This window comes from Suricata suricatta, chromosome 2 (assembly GCF_006229205.1).
Source record: "Suricata suricatta isolate VVHF042 chromosome 2, meerkat_22Aug2017_6uvM2_HiC, whole genome shotgun sequence".
In the NCBI taxonomy this organism is placed as follows: domain Eukaryota; kingdom Metazoa; phylum Chordata; class Mammalia; order Carnivora; family Herpestidae; genus Suricata; species Suricata suricatta.
The window spans coordinates 70,781,131-70,801,911 of record NC_043701.1 but is presented as its reverse complement, the minus strand read 5'-3'; the positions used below and the strand labels follow the sequence as shown (position 1 = coordinate 70,801,911).

At 38.2% G+C, this 20,781-nt stretch overlaps 1 protein-coding gene across 1 annotated transcript in view; it reads left to right on the top strand.

The window, feature by feature from the left end:
- The window catches only part of SEMA3E (semaphorin 3E), a 104,562-nt gene that overhangs the window by 20,925 nt on the left and 62,856 nt on the right, over positions 1 to 20,781 (top strand). The window contains exon 3 of the mRNA XM_029956941.1: positions 2,010 to 2,129. Coding sequence (XP_029812801.1) covers positions 2,010 to 2,129 — 120 coding nt within the window. The remainder of the gene's footprint in view (positions 1 to 2,009; positions 2,130 to 20,781) is intronic.

The following is a 20,781-nucleotide window of genomic DNA, read 5'->3' as shown; positions in this document are numbered from 1 at the left end:
CTGCCTAATGACACAGTACATGTGTTTGGAGGAAGGCATGCCCATCTCCTTTTGAAAGTTAACTTACCCTTTTCTTTTTCTTTTTTTTTTTTTAGTGAGGGGAAAAAAAAAAAACACGGAAAAGGCTAACACACGTTATACCAACTCCTGAGTTTCTGTAGCAGTTGTGTCACAGCCAAGGATTGAGTCAAGACATTCTTGCCGCCTTAGTTTGCAGCACGATGCTGACTAATTGAACACACTCTTAGGCTGTGTCGGTGTAAGCTCAGCAGAACCAAAATGTTGTGTGTAATTGCCTCATTCAAGGTGTGACAGTGTTTGATGACATGAAAAACAGGTGCTTCTAGTGATAGAGTATTTCCCCCAGGCCTAAATGATTAGATTTTCCCAATGATATGGGGAAATCACTCTCAGAATAAAATCTATGAGTGGGAAATTGAAGAAAATATACCTACAAGCTCTGGATAATCGAGATAATAGTGCATTCCTCATTTCTTACCAAGGAAATGCCATAATCTAAATTATTTATGGTAAGATGGTTCTGGTGGCTTTTTCATTCAATACTTTTAAATGAGAGACTTTAAAAGTCACACACTGTCTTTATAAAACATTACATTTCATGACTATTGTATTTATCGATACTATAGTACTATTTAGCATTAACATAGTATTTTGTAACTTATTTTAAATGAAATAACAGTACCTGGGGCATCCGGGTGGCTCATTCGAGTATCCAACTTCGGCTCAGGTCATGCTCTCACTGTTCATGAGTTCAAGCCCCACTTCCAGTTCTGTGCGGACAGCTCGGAGCCTGGAGCCTGCTTCGGATTCTGTGTCTCCCTCTCTCTTTGTCCCTCCCCTCCTCATGCTCTGTCTGTCTGTCTCTCTCTCTCTCTCTCAAAAATAAACAAACATTAAATTTTTAATGAAATAGCAGTACCTACTTTACCAAGGTATTTGAAGGAATTGATTTAGACAAGTTGGTTTGAACAATTTTAAACTGTTTTTCATTCAGCATATTGATCATAAAATTCACCTAGTGATTTATGTAGTAAAGTTTGTTAAGCATGTACAATATATGTGGTGCTGTGTCTGATGAAGCAGGGAATACAAAGGTGTGTAAAATAAAAATCCTGCCCTCAAAAAATTTAGAGTTGAATCCCAGTGTTGGCAAACTAGAGCTTCTTGGCCAAATACGGCCTGCTATCTATTTTTCTAAATAAAGTTTCCTTGGAACCCAGCTGCACACAATCATTTTTGTATTATCTCTGGCTGCTTTCATGCTATATCTACAGGGGTAAGTAGTTGAAACAGAGACCATTTGGCCATTCAACTAAATAGATGTATTCCCTGATCCGTTATTAAAAAAACAAACAAACAAACAAAAATCTGCTGACTTCCTGGACAGCAGTCTTAAAGTAATAGGTATAAAATAAGTATTTCTCTTGGTTAGCTTTCTATACATTTATTTGAAAGCTCTCTGTGAAAATGCTTTATGTGAATTTATGAGTTTTAAGATAGGACTTATCTTTCCAAACATTAAAATACTCTGTAATGCCTTAAAGTCTGCATATGTTTCCTTGAGGGTAAGGAAGCTTTCTCTAATTACTGGTTTTCTGACTTCGTGCTGATCCATTGTTTACATGTACTGTAAAAAAATAACAGCATTGGGAATAACCTAATTACTCAGTGAAACATACTGCCATGAAAATCTTTATGTTTGAATACATTTCTGAGCAGTGTTTTTTTTATTCCTTGGTTATATGCTAGACTACCTGGAAAGTGCTACAATCCCATTATAAGTGTAATTCACGCAGTGTGGTTAACTACAGTGCCCATTGGTCACCTTAGTGTCTGTTCCTTGCCCTCTATCATCTGTTCCACGTGCCCCCACTAGTGAAGGGAGACTTAAACATGAGATTTGTAGGGCTAGGAAACACAGGTATCAAAAGGGGCTAAACATTTTTTAATATTAACCAATATCTTCTGTTTAATTTTTTCTGCGATAGAGCGAATGTGCAAATTATGTTCGGGTTTTGCATCACTATAATAGGACACACCTTCTGACCTGTGGTACCGGAGCTTTTGACCCACTTTGTGCCTTCATCAGGGTTGGATACCATTTGGAGGTAAGATAATTTTACTCATATCAGTAAAAGTCATGCTTAAAAGAACTTTATTTTAGTATATGTGCTGCCGAAGTCAGCATGAAAGAACTTTATTTTAAAAGAAAGGTAGTGGCGGGGGCACCTCAGTGGCTCAGTCAGTTAAGCGCACAACTGGGTTTGGCTCAGGTCGTGATCTAACGGTTTATAAGATACAGCCCTGCATGGGGCTCACACAGAGAGAATGGAATGTGCTTGGGATTCTCTCTCTCTCTCCCTCTCTCTCTCTCTCTCCCTCTCTCTCTCTCTCGCTCTCTCTGCCTCTTCCCTGCTAATGTTCTAAAAAAAAAAAAATGATTGAATGAATGACTGAATGAAGAATAAAAGAAAAAAAACGGTTGTGGCATTTTCTTTGGTGACAAAGAAAAGCATTTGTGGTGTGCTGGTAAAATTTTCCGAGTCAGAGACACAATCTCTCTGGCCCTTTAAAATCCTCATCAGCTATAAAATCTGTGAATCAATTAATTCTTTATGTATTCATTCCCTGAACAACTTCATTTACTTAATTGTGCACTTAAAAATATTTCTTCATATCAAACTGTGTTCTCTGTTGTGTTCTTACATAAATCTTATCAATGTAACTGCCAAACTAAAATGCATCTATGAACATATGTAAAAATAAATGTATATAAACAAAATTACTACATACAGTATTTTATAAAAGATACGCAAAGACTTGTTGGTTTTGTAATTCCTCTTCTCTCGCGGCAGGCGAAGTGAGCGAGGGGGCGTGGGGAGTGGCGTGGGAGATTACGCACTGTCTAGAGCGCAGTGCTGGAGCGGGGCAGCTGTGCGCCCCGGACCCCGCCTCTACCGGTCAGTATAAAGAAAGCAGATCTCAGGTGCGGTCTGTCGCACATCCAACACTGACCGGCAGGCGGACTGGAAGATCAGTCCTATAACCTGTTTCAATGAGTCAGATGAACTCTCAACTCTCATTTTGGGCACACTTTCAAGCACCTTACATCACACTTTCACTCTGAAATACACTAAACAGTATTCTGATGTCAGAATCTGCTGCCTTTTTTTTTAGGTCAAAAGGCAGAATCCTACCTGAAGACGGGATACAGATAAAACAGACATCTAGATATTCTGTAGTGAAACAGCTAGGTTCTTGATTCTCATATTTCTGAGAGGGCAGCGGTGAGCCTAAAATATTTTCAGTCACCACATATAAAGAATAACTTTGAGTTTACTAGTGAAAAATTATTTCCGATATTCCTTACACTAGTGAACACTCAGGTGCGCATATAATTAGCAGTATCCGAAGTGCTTACTTGAGTTGCCTTTTGAGAGAGTCCCTGATTGAGATACTTCAGCTGGTAAGTGCGCTTATAGGCAGGAGTTTTGATTAGTCTATTTTAAATGGTAACTAACCACATCTACTTGTAGATTAAAGCTAAGTAGCATATACAAACACATGAGTGTATTCACTGAATTATTTTAAAGAAACAATACAGTTTATCTATTGGAAGAACTTTCAGCGGAGATGTGTGAGGCAAATCCGCCCTGTGGAAAGCCAGAATATTTACACGTATACAAAGTAGAGAGACAGGGGCGCCCGGTGGGTCAGCAGGCTGAGCTCTGACTTTCAGCCTAGAGCTGGCTTTGGATCTTCCCTCTCCCTCTCTCCCTGTGCCTCCCATGCTCCTTGTCTCTTCCTCTCTCTCCCTCAAAAATAAACAGTAAAAAAAGTATACTGACAGACATGTATGCAATACACAAAGCCAGACTATATACATTTTGTGGTACAGATCTGTTGGCAACAGATGATCTCTGTTTTCATTATCTGAAAATACCATGATTTATTTTTTATTTCTGAAAGATATTTTCCCTGGAGATAGAATTTTGGCTTCATAGGGGATTGTTTTTTGTTTTTCTCTTTTATCATTTCAGAAATACTATGTTGTCTTACCTCTTTCTAATGTAAATTCAGGTTTCATTCATATTGATATTACCCTGTTGGTAATTGCTTTATCTTTGAAGATTTTCTCTTCCTGTTTGGTTTTTACAAGTTTTTCCATAGTGTGTCTATTTGTGTGTGGGGAGGGGTGGTGAGATTGGTATTTCCATTTCTTGAAATACTGAGATTTTTGGATACAAAACCTTCTGTTTTGCATCTAATTTGGCACATTGTTGGCTACTATAATTCGAAATAATATTAGTTATGCCCTCCTCTTCTTCAGGGGGTGTGGGGGGGCATTATGCCACAATTGACTGAGATTCTGCTCATTTTTCTATTGTCTTTGTTTTCTCTGCTTTGCGAATTGGGTAAGTTTTCTTGATTTATTTTCAAGTTTAGCGACTCTTTCTCCTGATATCTCCAGTATGCTGTTAAGCACACCCCATTAATGGTCAATTCGGATAATGTACTTTCCAGTTCTAAAACTTTCATTTTGTTTATATTTCCTTTCTTTAATGAGCATTTCCCCATATTTTTATTCATCATGACTTTATTTTGCTGTAAGCTCTTGAATATATTTTTAACAGCTGTTTTAAAATCTCTGTGTGCTAATTTTCACATCTGGGTCAACTAAAGGTAAGTTTGCATTGATTGATTTTTTCTCTTAACTGTAGATCATATTTTCTTCTTTCTTTGCATGTCTAGTAATTTTTATTGTGTACCAGACATTATAGATCATATGTTTTCAAGAGTGGGTTTGATTATATTTTAAAGAGAGTTGATTTTTATTCTAGCAAGCAGCTTACTTGTCTGAACTCAAGCTCAAAAATCTCTCGTGATGGGTGGCAGCCAAACATCTCTTGCAACTTTCCAGACGGTGCATTTTAAGTTGTGTGTGCACGTGCAGTCAGGTGTCTGCCAAGGATTTGGGAAAGAATGTAGACATGGATTTCAGGGTACCTCCCTCAGGTTTTGGTATCTCCTCTTGCATTTCAGCTGACTTGGGACTTTCAGTCTTTAGTTTTTTACTCTCCAAGCTAGTGAGTCTGTAGCTTCCTGCTTGAGTTCAGGCCATTCCTCACCACATAGATTAGTGGATTTCCTTGAGTGAAAAACTTTCGTGTCTTTTCTCTTAACTATATCCATTTCTTTAAGATAATTTTTTTTAAACGTGTAGCTTGTCATCATTAACTGTGTGAGAGTCCAGACAAGCTGATTGTCATTAGCAGAGGTGGAACCCCATTTAATTCACCTAGATAGACATGATATTGAACATTTTTTGGTGCAATTATCTAAGTAACAGTATGATTGAAAACACATTTTTGAAAAAAAAATCTGTATGTGTCATAAGAGGAGCTTGTGGGATATGATAATTAGAATAGTGAGAGATTGATTGCCCAAACTCCATTTGGAGGCTTGATAATATTTTATACAAGAAAATGAGAAATTACAAATTATACAGGCAAGGAAAATACTTCATGTAAAAAACACAGAAGCAGGCACATATGGAATAGGTTTGCAGACACTAGTGGACTTGGTTGGGGAATATCAGGAGATGAAGCTGGGGCGGATTGGCAGAGGATTTTAGTGCTAGACAGTGGCATTTTGTAGTTACTTCTAAAGACAGCATAGGGGCCACGAAGGAGTTGAGCAGACTGAATTACATGACATTAGTAATACTTAGGATTGATTTAAGCAGAGAGAGATGAAAGACAGAGAGGAGTTAAAGAAGGCTATTACAAGAGTCTGCAAGATCGTGAAGATATTTAACAGTATGGCCACAATAGCAAAGGAAAGGAAGTGTGGAACCAGTGTGAGAAGCTGGTCAGTGGTTGAGAGGTTCTATAACAACATTTTATTGGATGTTGCTGACTAAAGGGAATTAAAAACCAATTCCAATTTTATTTCTTGATTATTGAGAAGAAAAACAAAAGGAAGCAACGTAGGTTTTGATGAAAATATTTTAAAAATGATCAGTATTTCTCGGTTGTAACTTTTTCATTTCTATAGTTATTTGAAAACTTGATCTGCGTGCTAGCAGAGGGTTTTATCAGAACAAGTTGAATTATTGAAGCCTAGGGAGTTAGCTGTCTCTGAATGAGTCTCCTCGCTCTTTCTCTTCTCCCCCTACCTCCGTCTCCCCATCCACCCCTCCATCTTACTACTTCTCTCTCTCCCTCTCACTTTATCCAAGTGCTTGGAAAATTCCATTGTTTAAGTGACAGGGAATGTCTAGGGAGTGTCAGTGTAAACAGAGATTAAGCAGACAGAGTAGTAGGAGGCACATCAGGTAGTACGAAAGGGGAAATTATTATAATTTATTCATAAATATAATAAAATATGTTTCATTTTATTATAAATAATATATTTTATTATAAATTATATACTTTATATTTATATATTAGAAATATAATAAAAATTATTATAAAATGATAGGATCATCAATTCTACAGAGAGTGCAGCTTTGCTAAAGGGATGAGTAATTCGAATTTAGGAGATTAAGAAGTGACTGAATAGCAACAAAGTAAAGATAGTAATATTGCCGATTTAATCCAGAAATAGAATAGTTAAGGGAAAAAATAAGGAAAAGATAGATGAAATGTAGGAGTGTTGAAAGAAATTTTTTCTTAGGATAGCAGAGAGAAAAATCAGTTATCCAGTAAGAGAAAATGGCCACTTCTTGCAGATAAAGCGAGCCAGGTAGGAAGTAAGTTTGCTGAGGGGAGCAGTGGGATATTTAATAGAGAGATCTCATCAACAATCGACTATAAGAGGATATCAGGAGAGAGAGAGATCTCTGGTAGAAATACGGATTTAAGAATCAATAGTATGTGTATAATATGTGGATGTACGTATGTGTGTGTGTATGAAAGCTGAGATCTTTAGGCATGGAATTGCCTAGGAAGAGAATTTGAGTAAAAAGGGAAAGTAGCTAAGTATGGAGCCTAGAAACACCAATACTTGAAAGGCTGGTGAAGGAAGAAAAACTCTCAAAGATGAAAAAGGAGTGGACAGGAAGTGTAGAAGGGAACTCAGAGAGTGAGATAACAGAAATTAAGGAGTGATCGTCAAGGTTAAAAGTGTTGAAGAGTCAAACTGTCATTGGACCTCGAAAGACTGGAGACATAAAAATTTTAGTAAAATGTGGATACAGAACATGGTCTTCAGGCATTAAAGATTCGGCAAGCTTTCTCTTGAAGCACTTTTATATTTTTCACATTGCATGATTTTCAATTTTTTTTTTACTGAAGTATAATATAAATCAAGGAGTATACAGTATATAAATGAATGGCTAGATCATTTACCTAGATTGAATAATTTATTTTTATTTTTTGTTATTTTCACCTTTTTTTCTCGTAGGTCATAAACTTTTGAGGTAGTTTTTGCTCATATGCTCCTTTTAGGTCAGTCTTCATTTTTAAAATTGTTTTCTTTTTATTTCAGAATCCTTCCTGAATATGGTCACCTCATTTTTTACTTTTTCTAATTTTGATTGATGGTTTATATTTATTTCTTCTAAATTCCATTGAAATACTAAGTTATGGTTGGGTTCTTATCTTTTTTATGGCATTTCTTTGACAAACCTTCATTGTCTGTGGTACATATTCTGTTCTTCTTGTTTCTTAAAAGACCATTGTACTGGATTTAGCTGGATCTTTCACTATTGCTCCTTTTATATGAGGCTCCTGAGAAGTTTATAAATTTCCCCTTCTAAAAGGGAAGTGTGGATCAGAATAGATGTCTAGGGCCTTCATGTTCTAGAATTCACCGTTCTGTTTTGTTCATTGAAGTGTTAAGAAATATGGAGAAGTACGTTTACACATCTTCTCCTGGCTATCATCTTTTCATCTTTTATCAGGATATTGCCTTTTCTTTGGCCTTCTTTATCTTTGTCTTGGACAAATTGTATTCTGCTTTCAGCAGTTGCTTCTTGGAAGGGAGGTGCGCTGGTGAATTTTGAGGGTTCACAGAGCTTCATCTTTCCCACAGACCTCTGGCAATCACTCACGGATCAAAATACAAAAATTTCCTCCAGCTCTTAAATAATGCTACACTCTCTGTGAGCACTTGGAAATTGGAGTTCTTTTTTATCGAGGTGCATCAAAACCTGGTTGCTTCTCTCTGCTTCTTCCTGTGATATATTAATATCATGTGAGGTGTATAGCTCATGGTAGTCCATCCACACCTGTTTGTACTTGGTTACTCATGGATATGTCTCGACAGCCAGTTTTTCTCTGTGATGTCAGTGAGCTTTTGGTTTTGCATCCCTAGTTGATCCATCTGTTTTTCTGGGACAATTTTTCGAGGATAGAATACATGTTTCCCCTGGAATGCTTGCAGGAGCCCACAGGACTTTTAAATAGCAAAATGCTATCCAAATAGAGGGTACTACATGAAATATGACACATGGGTTTTAACCTCTAATTTTACACACCATCCCAAGGAAAGGGAAATAATGGGTTGAAATGTAGAGGTTCAGATCAAACAAAGCCCAACAGCTCAGGTATAAAACATGTATTTCTAGAGAACTGGCAATGGCCTTAACTGCCACAAAATTAAAAGTGCTTTTGTTACTGAACAACCTAAGTTTCTCTTAGAACACAAAAACTTGAGCACAATCGCACTAGCATATTACTATTTGTATTAGTTTTCTAAGATGCAAAAAAAAATTATAAAAAATTTGGCATCTTAAAACAACATGCATTTATTATGTCACATTTTCTGTGGCGTGGGAGTCTAGGTACTACTCAGCTAGCCCGCTGCGGGAGATGTCTTCAGGACTGCTCGCATCTTTCCGAAGTGCAAGGTCATATTCTAGGTTCTTGTGGTTGTCGACAGAATTTAGTTCCTCGTTGAGCTGTGGACTCGAGTGTCCATTTTCTAGATGTCTGTTTCCTGGGGGCAACTCTCAACTCACAGAATTCTACCTGTAGTCCCATGCCATGTGGCCCTATCACACAGCACGACACCATACTTCTTCAAGACTGCAGGAGAATCTTCCTGTTCCATTTACCAAGAGAAGGTTATATGATATAACCTAGTCATGAGAATTACTGTACCATCCATACCCATAGAAAGTGCTACAATCTAGAGACTGGTTGCCACCATATTTGTGCTTCCTGCTCACGCTGAAGGTGTGGGATTACCCAGGACATCTTTGTGTCGGGCTGGGAATCTTGGGTGCCCTGAGCACTTTGCCTACCATGTGTTACATATGACAGAAAGGTTGTATTAGCACAGATGTTTTAAGAGGCTCTTTCTAGGGGAAGCAAAGCAAAGACATAGAGTCAAGGGTGAGAAATGAAGTCATTTGTTTCTAAACTTCATGGCTCTCCTCTTAAAAGAAGTCTGTGTTCCTCTTTGCAAGAACCATGAGGATTAAAGAATGAACATATGGGCCACCTCCAAAATTTGTCTTCCCAAACATGGGAAAATATAATTGTTCTTGCGGGCATGAACATTGGAATATCGATTACTGTCATATTTCATTAGCGTAGGTTATATTTTCTCAATGTATTTTTATTTTAAGCCTATTTGTATTACTTTTTGAGTGTGCAGACTAAATTAGTCATGCAACTATGCTTCGCACCAAATATAATCAATAATACACTTTTTGATTTTCAGTATACAGTTTAGACACATTTCCTCTAATGCAGCTCAGCTATTTAAGTTGGGATGTTATCAGTTTCAAAAATATAAGAGCTATACACATCCTTCAATCTAGTATAAATCTCTTTAAAAGTATGTTAGAAACTGTACTCAAGTGATGATCTAATAGCCCATGTTTATACTTCACAGACTGGAAATTTTTATTCTCTAGCTAAATATTTTATAAAACGCCAGTAAGAGGTTGCAGTTTATATGCAGCAGGCCTTTTGGAGTCATACATTTTACACAGTGTTCCCTTAGAGTTTGAATTCTGTGTTTTGATAAATATTAAAAAGATTGCTTCAGGCAATAATTTTTAAATATTTAAGATAGATCAAAATACATGTAATGAATATGTATATTTTAATCCAATATATTTTTTGATTGGTACTCAATAATATTTGTTTCTTGGTCAGTTAAATTTTAGTTTCTGCTTATAGGTCAGAGTAAAATTCCATTGCATGGCCAACAAAACCAGTAACAACTTCTTGTGGCTTAAAAATGCTACCCGTTAGAGTCGTAGAACTGCTGTTAATGTTTTGTTTTACACACCTGTGATCAATATACCTGTGCATTTACTGTTCTTTGTGTTTTTCACAAAGAGATATATATATTTTTTATTTCACACATTACTTTGTTTAATACCCATTCTTGCCACCCCCAGCTTCTAATCAATCCCACAGTATTACAAAGATTTTTAAATCTTTTTTTTCACTGGGTTTCTGTTAGGTCTTTGTTTATTTCTGCTTAATTTCAATTATCATAACAATAGATGAAAAAAATTTAAAGTGTAATAATTTTAAAATAACTTTGTAACAATCAAGAGTGGGCATTACCCATTTGAATGGAAGAGATATATGAAGAATTGCACCAAGTATTTGGAAACATGTATACTTTCAGATATTTTTATAAATTAAACTAGCCTTTAGTTAACAAAAATGTCCATCTTGTTGGCCACATGTTCTATAGGGCAACCTTGGTTGTAACTTCCTGAATCATTTATGCAAAAGTTTATAGAAATGTCTTATTGATTTAAAAATCATGGTAATTTTTTATATTCTCCTTTCAAATAAGTGATTAAAAGGCAATACATACCATCCTACAAGATCAGGTTTAAGTTTGTTTTGGCCTCACTCTGTATATTTTTCCTTCTATAGACCAGGTGCTGTTTATGTATTTTTGACTGAAAATGTCATGAAAATTATGGGCAATGAAAATAGATATTGCCTTTCAATAATACTTTGTTTATATTTAAGCAGGGAGAATGGAAATACTTTATGAATTAAAGTGAATATTGAAAATTAACTGTGGAAAGAAAAGTTAACATAGCTAACATAGTAGCTACCAAAGACAATATATCAAGAGCTCTTTAAAAAAGCAGATACAAATCTTATGAATAGGTAAAGAAGCCTCTTTTAAATTTTGTATTACATTGTATCAAGACTTATGATTTAGAAATTAGCATTAGAGCTTTTAAATAGAACCAGTATTTTAAAAGAAATTATACGGTTTGTCAAATGGGCCCTTCGTCATTGTTTACATTGTTTCTTCTGCCTTCTTTACTACAAATCAAAAGTGAGTACGGTGCTTTCATCAGGAGGTTGCAGTCTGTTATTTCTGTGATTTTTAAAACCCCTTAGGTTACTTTAAAATGTCTCCAAACAGAGGAATTGTTCCTTCAGGTCCTCCTCTTCTGTCACTGTTCACAGAGAAGGCTGGTTACGTGATCTGAGGAGAAGGAAATCAGGATTCCTTGTGCTGCTAGTTTTTGTCTGAGAATGACGACATGAAAGTGTTTGGAAAGGCAGACTGTTTGACACACTGACAACTCTCTTTTTCGTGCTGAGTGTGAGGCAGTTAGTAAGGAGCCTCTCTCCAGCTCCATGTATTGAGAACAGAAGGAAAGTACAGAGGAAAACTGGATGATGCCGTGTTGCGGAGAAGCTTGCCCGAGGCCCATATCAGGTGGGGCTCTTCCATGGCACTCATCTGACAGCAGTTTGCTGTTTAGTTTTCTAAACATGGGTGTGTGTGTGTGTGTGTGTGTAAAAATTAAAGAAAAATGTGAAACTCCTTTTGAAGTCCTTATTTCATTGGTTTTAACTCAAAAATATTTCACGGAAATTCATTATATGTTAGGACGCAGTAATTCTGTCTCATTCATTTAAATGGCTGCATAGTATTTCATAGTAAGAAACAATCAAAATGTATGTAATGAAACGTTTTATTTTTAAACTGTCAGTTCTGGGGCGCCTGGGTGGCTCAGTCGGTTAAGGGTCCGGCTCCAGCTCAGGTCATGATCTCATAGTTGTGGGTTTGAGCCCCGCATTGGGCTCTGTGCTGACAGCTAGCTCAGAGCCTGGAGCCTGCTTCAGATTCTGTGTCTCCCTCTCTCTGCCCCTTCCCTGCTCATGCTGTCTCTCTCTCTCTCTCAAAAATCAATAAACATTAAAATAATTTTTTTTAACTGTCAGTCCCAAGGCTACAGTGAAGCAGAGAATGAACACGATGCTTGGGGTTGGGCACCCACAGGGCAAATAGCTTCTCATGGCTGTCGACCAATAAGCATTTGGGTCTCTTGAGTTTAGTCAGATGTTACAAACTGGGAACCATATGCTGGATTCGGCTCACAGATGTACTTTGTTTGTCACAATGTTTCTTGTTTGTTCTCTTTTCAAGAGCCTACGTTTCAAAACTGGTTGGTTTCACATTGTGAATTGTGATTTCCATTAAGCTGACATGAAAAGAATCTGTTGGAGCCGAGCAGTTGCTGCTGCACTCCGCACACAGGGGCGTGTTAACAGTACGGTCCCCGTCACTCATGCTCAGACCCAGGCTCTTTTCTGGTTTGTCATCTCCACCTGGTCCTGACAGGCATTTGCCTTTGTTCCTCCAGGACTAGAAAAATTATGAATTTCTCCCAGATCTTCAAATGCTTAGGATCTAGTAGTCCTTGAAATAACATTGGAGTGAATGAATGAATATGTGAATTAACCAATGGGTTTTGTTATGTTCCTACTTTGATGTAAAACTCTATTTAAGATACCAAGAAGTCCAATTCGAGAAGTTAGTGGACGTTTTAATAAGACAGAATTCTTGAGTACCCCACCCCACAGATTTTTTTAAATTATGTAGATTTTGTCCACTCTTGAAAAGATTTCATGATGAAATAATAATAGGTCTTTGTTTTTACTTTTCTGGTCCTAGAATATAAATTGGCCAGCATGATACACAGAGCAGAGACATTCTTAGGGTATACTTTTTTGTTAACTTACACAATGCATATAGAAATGTGTATAGATTTTAAAAATGTACCCATGATTAGTTTTTACCGATTGATCCCATTTGTTCCTTAATTCACACATTCACTCACTAACTCCAGGGTTATTTCAATGACTACTAGATTCTAAGCACATCTATGTAACCAGTATCCAGATCAAGAAATAAAGCATCACCAGCACTGCCCAAACCCCTGCTGTGTGCTTTTCTAGTTAATATCTATCCTCTGCAAATAACCACTATTCTGACTTTTATCACCATAGAATTAGTGTTGCCTATTTTCAAATTTTGTGTAAATCAAGTCACATACCATGCAGTTTTTGTGTCCACCTTGTTTTTTTGGTTTTTTGGGGTTTTTTGCTTAAAAATCTGTCAGATAATCTGTCACATATAGTTGTTGTTCATGCCTTCTCATTGCTGGGTAGTATTTCTTTGTATAGAGACTCCTCCATTTATTTGCCCATTCCCCTTTTGCCTGCTGTTTGAGTTGTTTACAGCTTTGTGCTATTATTGTGCTGCTCTAAACAGTCTTGTGCATACCTTTGGTAAACATATGCATATGTTTTGCTTAGTATTTTCGGGGAGTGAAATTCATGTATCATGGAGGATGCATATGCCTAGCGTTAGGAAATACTACCAAATCGGATTCTGTCTCCCTTTCTTTCTATCCCTACCTGAAAAAATAATAAATAAACATTAAAAAATTAAAGTAGCTACTTATATCACCTTTTCAAAATTTGAGTTTTGAGATATAATTATGACATAATTCTCTATGTAGGGGACATTAACTACATAATAAACACTGTCCACAATCCAAGTCAGTTACACAGGAAAAGAGACTGTACCTGTGGACTTAGGTACCTCGTGCCAAAAACCTCATGTTATCATAGTTGATCACTTTGCATTTATAATACTGTGACAGCTGCATGGTCTGTTTCCTTGCTTCCATGAGAGCTATTGAGTGATGGTAGATGTTTAGTAGTAGCTTTAGGTTGGCAGTGATGTGAAGTGGATTCAGTTTTTAAATATCCTCCTGGAAGTAACTGAAGACATTCTGAAAACACATACCTTAGGATGTTAATAAAATTATCTCACTCTAAAGATGCATTTGATATTCATTAAAATTTAGTAACTGTAAGGAGAAAAAATGCTAACCTGGTGGGTTTTTCTTGTGTTCAAGAATGTCTTTACTAAGACGTTTGAGTAACATTAGGTGATCAAGTGATATGTTGGCTCCTTACAACTAACTTGAATTTTATTAGTGTAGTCAAGTTAAATGAGCTAAAATTTAATCACATGCTATACTGTGATTATAACGAACATGATATAGAACAGATGTACGTAGAGTTAAATTTGGTGGTCTCATTAAAATATTGGCTTAATTAAAATGACTTGCTTATTCCAGTCTGGCAAAGTGAATTTTGTCAGGCTTTAGTTCCCAAAGGGAGATATATTTAAAGTAAGTAAACTCTAATTTTACTCATTGATTGTGTTAACTTTTTTTTCATGTTTACTTACTTTTGAGAGAGAGAAAGTGTGCGCACACGTGCATGAGCAGAGAGAGAGAGAGGAGAGACTCCCGAGTGGGCTCTGCACCGGCTGCACAGAGTGTCTTGTGTGGGGCCCCTTCCCGCAGACTGTGAGATGACGACCTGGAATGAAACCAAGGGTCAGAGGCCTAACTAGAACTACCCAGGCACCCCTTACTGTGTTAACTTTCAAAATTCCTTAATGTTGTGGATATATTTTCTTGAAAACACGTTTGTTATAGATAAAACAACTAGGCAGAGAAAGGTAAGAAAAAGTGGAGTTCAATAGGAATACAGGATTCTTGACGTGTTGCTTATTACCATCATTTTCCTACAAGAAAATGAAGAAAAAAGTAACAGACTCGACCAAGATTAAAATGTTAAATACGCTTTTATGTGTCCATCAATATTCTCACACTGGAAACATTTGTCAGATTAGGGTTGTCTCTGTAGACTGAGGGATCAACATGTAGATTCAGTTTTATTTCCTGAATAAAATTCTGGAGCAACAGGCACACAGGTATAGTTTCAGGAAAGTTTTTCTTCTCTGATTCCTCATTTTCTCATTTGTAAGACAAGATAAGAAGATATCTACTAATCTGAAATTTACATATCAGTGAAATAATACTGTCTACCTCACAGTCCTATTGTGAGAATCAAACTATCCCACTAAGAATATCAATAAACATAATGAGTATGTATCGAGTACATGTCGTGTGTTAGATGTTTTAGTTCATTTGCTTTGATACTCATAACTTCCCACAAGGGAGGAGTTATTGCTTTCATATAACAAATGAGGAAAGTGAAAAGAAGGTAAAGTTGCTTCTTAATGCGGCACAATAAGTGGCCAAACTTGGGCTTCATGGTCCACGATCAAGTTTTGTCCATCATGCTGTGCTGCTTCTCTTCATGACATACCATATGAAGGCATTTTGTGAACTATGAAGTGTCACATAAAGAGTTTAGTGATGGTGATGATGATTATTTGTGAGCAGGCATTGCCTGTGTGAATTTGTGCTCCCCACCACTCTCCCACGCTCTAGACTTTCATCATCTGCTTTCTGTAGACATTTCCTACTTTCTCTCCTCCTTCAGTCTCCAGATTTTACTACCTTCATGATACAATGGAGACCTCACAGAAGTGACATTGACAAAGTATGACCATGAACAACTTTGTTCTTTGTTTCTTTGTTATTAACCCTGGTTCATTTGAACCTTTTGTTTTCTCCAGTGGGACTCTGAAACTTCTGAATATCATTAGAGACAATTAGAGGATATTGGTTATCACCATTGTTACTCAGATGAGCCCATGTACATCTAATCAGTCATTGTTAGTCCTTCATTAACTGTTCTGGCATTGTCTGGTCACTACAGGTCTGGAGATGAGATGGAGGTAAAGTGATATCACCAGGAGAATATAGGCTTTGGACTAGATAGATGAAATTTCAAATCTGGGTGCTGCTCTCCACTACCTGTATGACTTAGTGTCAATACCTAACATGCATGAACTTTGGTTCCCTCACCTTTAATATAAGTCTATCTTATAAGACCTCACTTGCAAGATTGTGTGGATTTTCTGAGATTATATGAGGGAAAGGAGCTGCCTGTAGTCTGGACTTAACATCTCTAGTTTCTCAAATTCCATGGGTTCTTCAGTCTAGGGTACGTTTATCACTTTTCTAAAACTACTATTGTTACCATCACTTATGACCTTCTGGATGCAAAGAAGTATCTCTTTAACACCTTGTCTTCTACTTCTCTACTGCATTGGATAGCATTTGTAATTTTTGTATAAAAGTTTTCCTCTTGTAGTTTTTAGGACCATCATTTTTTTCATAGTTGTCAAATTCTGAATATTCTGGCTTGCTAGCCCTTTAAATTCTGGTGACTGTAGGAGCTCTGTCCTTGGTATGTGTTTTTCTGTATTTCATGTTTCCTTGACATCCTGATGAATTCACATGACTATATTATCTTTTATTGGCTCTGACCTTTGTTCAGAACTCTAAGTCCACATTACCTCTGCCTTCTAGGTACCCATGAAATACTGTCCTAGAGACAGTGCCAGCAACATGTTCTTTTAATAATAGAACCCTGAAAATTCAGGTTGAAAAGGAAGAATGTCTATGATGAAGGAGGAGGTGGATCTTACACTACCTTGAAGATTCCCCTTATCCCAAAAGACCAATGAGGCAGTCACAACACGTGTGCCGTTTTTTCAGAGACACTGCATTCACTCATGGGTTCCCGTCTTAGTTCATGCTGATCCCTTTACGTGAACAACTTTTATCCTTATTCTCTGCTTTGAAAATCCTAACTCCTCTTTTAAGACTACGTTTATACATCACCTCCTCTGTGATGTTTATCTCGACCTCCGCCTAGTAAAGTTAATTACTTTTCCTTTGGATTTTCCATTGTACTTAAGACAAGCCCATTATAAATTATGATTTCTATATTAATGCCAGAGTGTCTCTAGGAAAGAGACTGTCATTTCTGTCTCTATTCGTTTAGGGTCCAACATAATCCTGGCTGTGGTACTAAAAGCATGGGACAGGAACTCTTCTCTTTGATGCAAACAACAAAATATACATGCTTTTTTGTTTCTTTTAAAGAATTATTAAGATGTCACTTTATATACAGTATAATAACAGTTTTGCTTGACAATATTTATAGCATTTGAGGTTGTATCCAGTAGTGTGTATATTAATAATTTGTTCCCTTGCATTGTTTAGGCACATTCCATAGCATGGATGTATCATGGTTTGTTTATCCTTTTACATAGTGAGGAGCATTGAGGTCATTGCCAGTTTTTGGTGATTATGAGTAATGAGGCTTGTGGTAGGCCAGATTCTAAGAGGAGCCTAAGGATTCGTGCCCTGTCTAATCCCCTCCTCTTGAGTGAGGGGGACTTGTACCTTGCTTCTACCCAATCGAATATGGCAAAAGTGATATGACAGCATGCCCATGACTAGGTTGTATTGTATGAAAAAGGAGAAGTCTGCAAGTGTAATTAGTCCCTACTATTTTCTTAAGCTGGCAGTTGCTAAACATTGTCAGTAGATGGCACTGGGAGACATTCCGGAAAGAAGAGGCTGTCCCACTGGTTCTGGCGTGGCTCCTTCCCCAGGTCTCTAGGGAGTGCTTTTTGTTCCGCCGCCTGGACCAGGTGATTTGCTATGTGTGACATGTCCACTGGATACAAATCTCTACAGGATCGGGGTGCAGTTCTCAATGTCAGCAGAGGCAGCATGGGAGCCCAAGGCCGGGTGCAGATTGCTGCTTCCCCTGCTCCCTTTCCTCGCCACATGAAGACTGTGGGCCTGAGGCCGGCCATCCGGGGAGCCACCCAGCGCACCCCACACCAGCATGCCAGGTTCTGCAGGGGAGGCCTCTCCAACTCCAGGTTCCTGTGGTGCCAGGTGCACGCATGACACCGTGCCTGGGAGTCGTTACCCTTGTCCAGGGGCACTGAACCCGGTGAGCCTGGCAACAACGCAGGCTCCTCCACCCTCCAGTGCGTGAAGCCACACCCTCGATAGTGAGGTGTGAGACCCCACCCCAGGTGCTTCTTTCCGTAGCTTTCCTTTCATCGTAATTGGTCTCTTGTCATCGCTTAGTCATTGTTTGCGTTAAACATCCCCTGTCTAACTCACTGTATCGTTTTGTGGGGTTTTTTTTTTTTTTTTGGTCCTTGATTGGCTCCAGACTGATACGAAACATGACCTACTTTTTCTACCACTTAGGAGCCACATATTTGTTGATTTTCTATTGAAAGTACTGAAGGGATTTTTACCAAAGCAGAAAACATGCATCAGCATATGCTCCTAAGGAGGAGCAAGTGCTACCATATGCTAGAAAGTCCAAGGACATTTGATTAGCTATGATGCAGAACCAGACTGGAGGAAAGCACCACGGGTCAAATAGCCCTACTTAACAGAGCAGTGCTTCCTTAGGGGAAGTGGAGAGGAGAGGCTCTCTGGCAAACTCTGCAGACCTTGCTGGGAACATCTGGAGAAGGGCTACGTGAAGCACACTGTTTACATGATGCACAGACTGGCCTGAACATAAAGCTGTATATGGAGAGCCTGTAGCACAAAACAGTAACACGAAAACAAAAAACTGGCCTGCAGAGAAGTGGCTTTAGGAAATGGAGGAAGGGAGGAACACAAGTCATCCTACCTTGAACCCATCTTGTTTATCTTCCGGGACTTTCCACAGGACTCCCATCTCCTTCCTCTTAGGTGGCTGAATCCTGTCAAGATAGTATAACATTTATATCAGTTAACTTTGTGAGAGGACAAAAGTAACAGGAGTCAAGAGGACACTGAGATAGTTAAGTGGAGAATTGCTCACCTCATTTCAAGAGATACCAGGCTGGTAGACACCTTTTCTTTTTTCTTTAAAAAATTTTTTTAATGTTTATTTTTGAGAGAGAGCATGAATAGGGGAGTGACTGAGAGAGAGGGAGACACAAAATCCAGAGCAGGCTCCAGGCTCCCGCTCAGCACAGAGTCTGATGCAGGGCTCAAACCCACGAACAATGAGATCATGACCTGAGCTGAAGTTGGATGTTTAACTGACTGAACCAGCCAGGTGCCCCTGGTAGACACCTTTTCACTCCAGCAAAGTGCACGTAAGAATCTATGGACCTTGGGGCTCGAAGAAAAGGTTCTGAACCTAAAATATTGTAGAACTGAAGATGGAAAAGTATTCATTAAAGGAATGGAGATAGAATGTAGTATTTTTCTGACCTCTAGGTAAACTCAGAATGACATGAGTTCTAGGAAATAAGATATCAAAGGTGCTATAAAGACTGGATAAAAATAAAACACAGCTTCAACAGTGGTTCTGTAGATATTAGAATTGTGAATAATCATTATTTTCAGCCTTTATTTATCAATAGTCTATATTTCTATTGTTTTAATAATAATGATCTTGTTTCAGTCCTTTAAGTCATACAAGCCACTGACTTCTCCTTTTAAGGAATTTAAAGAACTGACTCAAATTAATTTTTTAATGTTTTATTTATTTTTGAGAGAGACTGTGAGAGAAAGAGAGAGAGAGAGAGAGAGAGAGAGAGCGAGCGAGCGTGAGCAGGGGAGGGTCAGAGAGAGAGGGAGATACAGGATCTGAAGACAGCCTCCATGCTCTGAGCTAGCTGTCAGCACAGAGCCTGATGCGGGGCTCAAACCCACAAAACTTGAGATCATGACCTGAGGCAAAGTCAGACCCTTAACCGACTGAGCCACCCAGGTGCCCCAAGAACTGACTCAAATTGAAAGAAGTTTTTCAACATTTCTCCAGCCTCATTCCCTTCTCCAGACTAAATCACCAGCCCCTGATTGGAGTTGCCTCTTTCACACCTCTCTGGTTCTCTCCGGAGGTGCTCAACCCCAGCTGATAATTGTGGTTCCTGGTGTATATGTGTGTTTATATTTCAGACCTGTAGACTTAAACTCCCGGTCTCCTTTTGCCTGTTTAGCTCAGGGCAATGTCAGTGTCCTTCAGTGTCTTCCTCCATAAAATGAGCTTATGATAGTGTTCCATGCGCAGGGTCATTGTGAGGATTGGAGTAATGTAAGCACCTAGAACAGTGCTGGACAGATAGAGTGACTGTCAGGGTCACCAGCTCTCCTGGTCACCACCAGCAGTAGCAGCTCATTCCGGGACACTGTTCGGTGGTTGGTGTCAGTCATTGCCGTCACATGTTTATTCACAAATCTGAATTCCTAGCTGTAATATACCTTTTGGTATCTCATGGCTGATAGCTTATAAATGACTTCCTGTCACTTAAAAAGTTTCCAAATCTGGGGCACCTGTGTGGGTCATTTGGTTGGGCGTCTGACTCTATTTCTGCTAGATCATGATCCTAGGGTCGTGAAATAGAACCCCACTCCAAGCTCTGCACCAAGTGTGGGGCCTGCTTAAGATTCTCTCTCCCCCTCCCTCGCTCTCTCTGCTCCTTGCTCATGTTCTCTCTCTCTCAAAATCTCATCTCAAAATCTCAAAATCTCAAAATAAATAAGCACTTTTTAAAGAATCAAAATCAGTAAATCAAACACATCCCTAGTATGAAATTTACCATGTTTCCTTAAAAATAGATTCTTTCATGCTCTTCTACTGTGCCCCTTATCACAGTTAAGATATTACTTTTCCTTTTTCACCCACTCTTAAAACTTAGTGTTTTGTCGTCAACCTAGCTTTCCCCCAAGTTGAATCGGAGCAATTGTTTTAAAAGAACTGTATCTTTAAATAAACT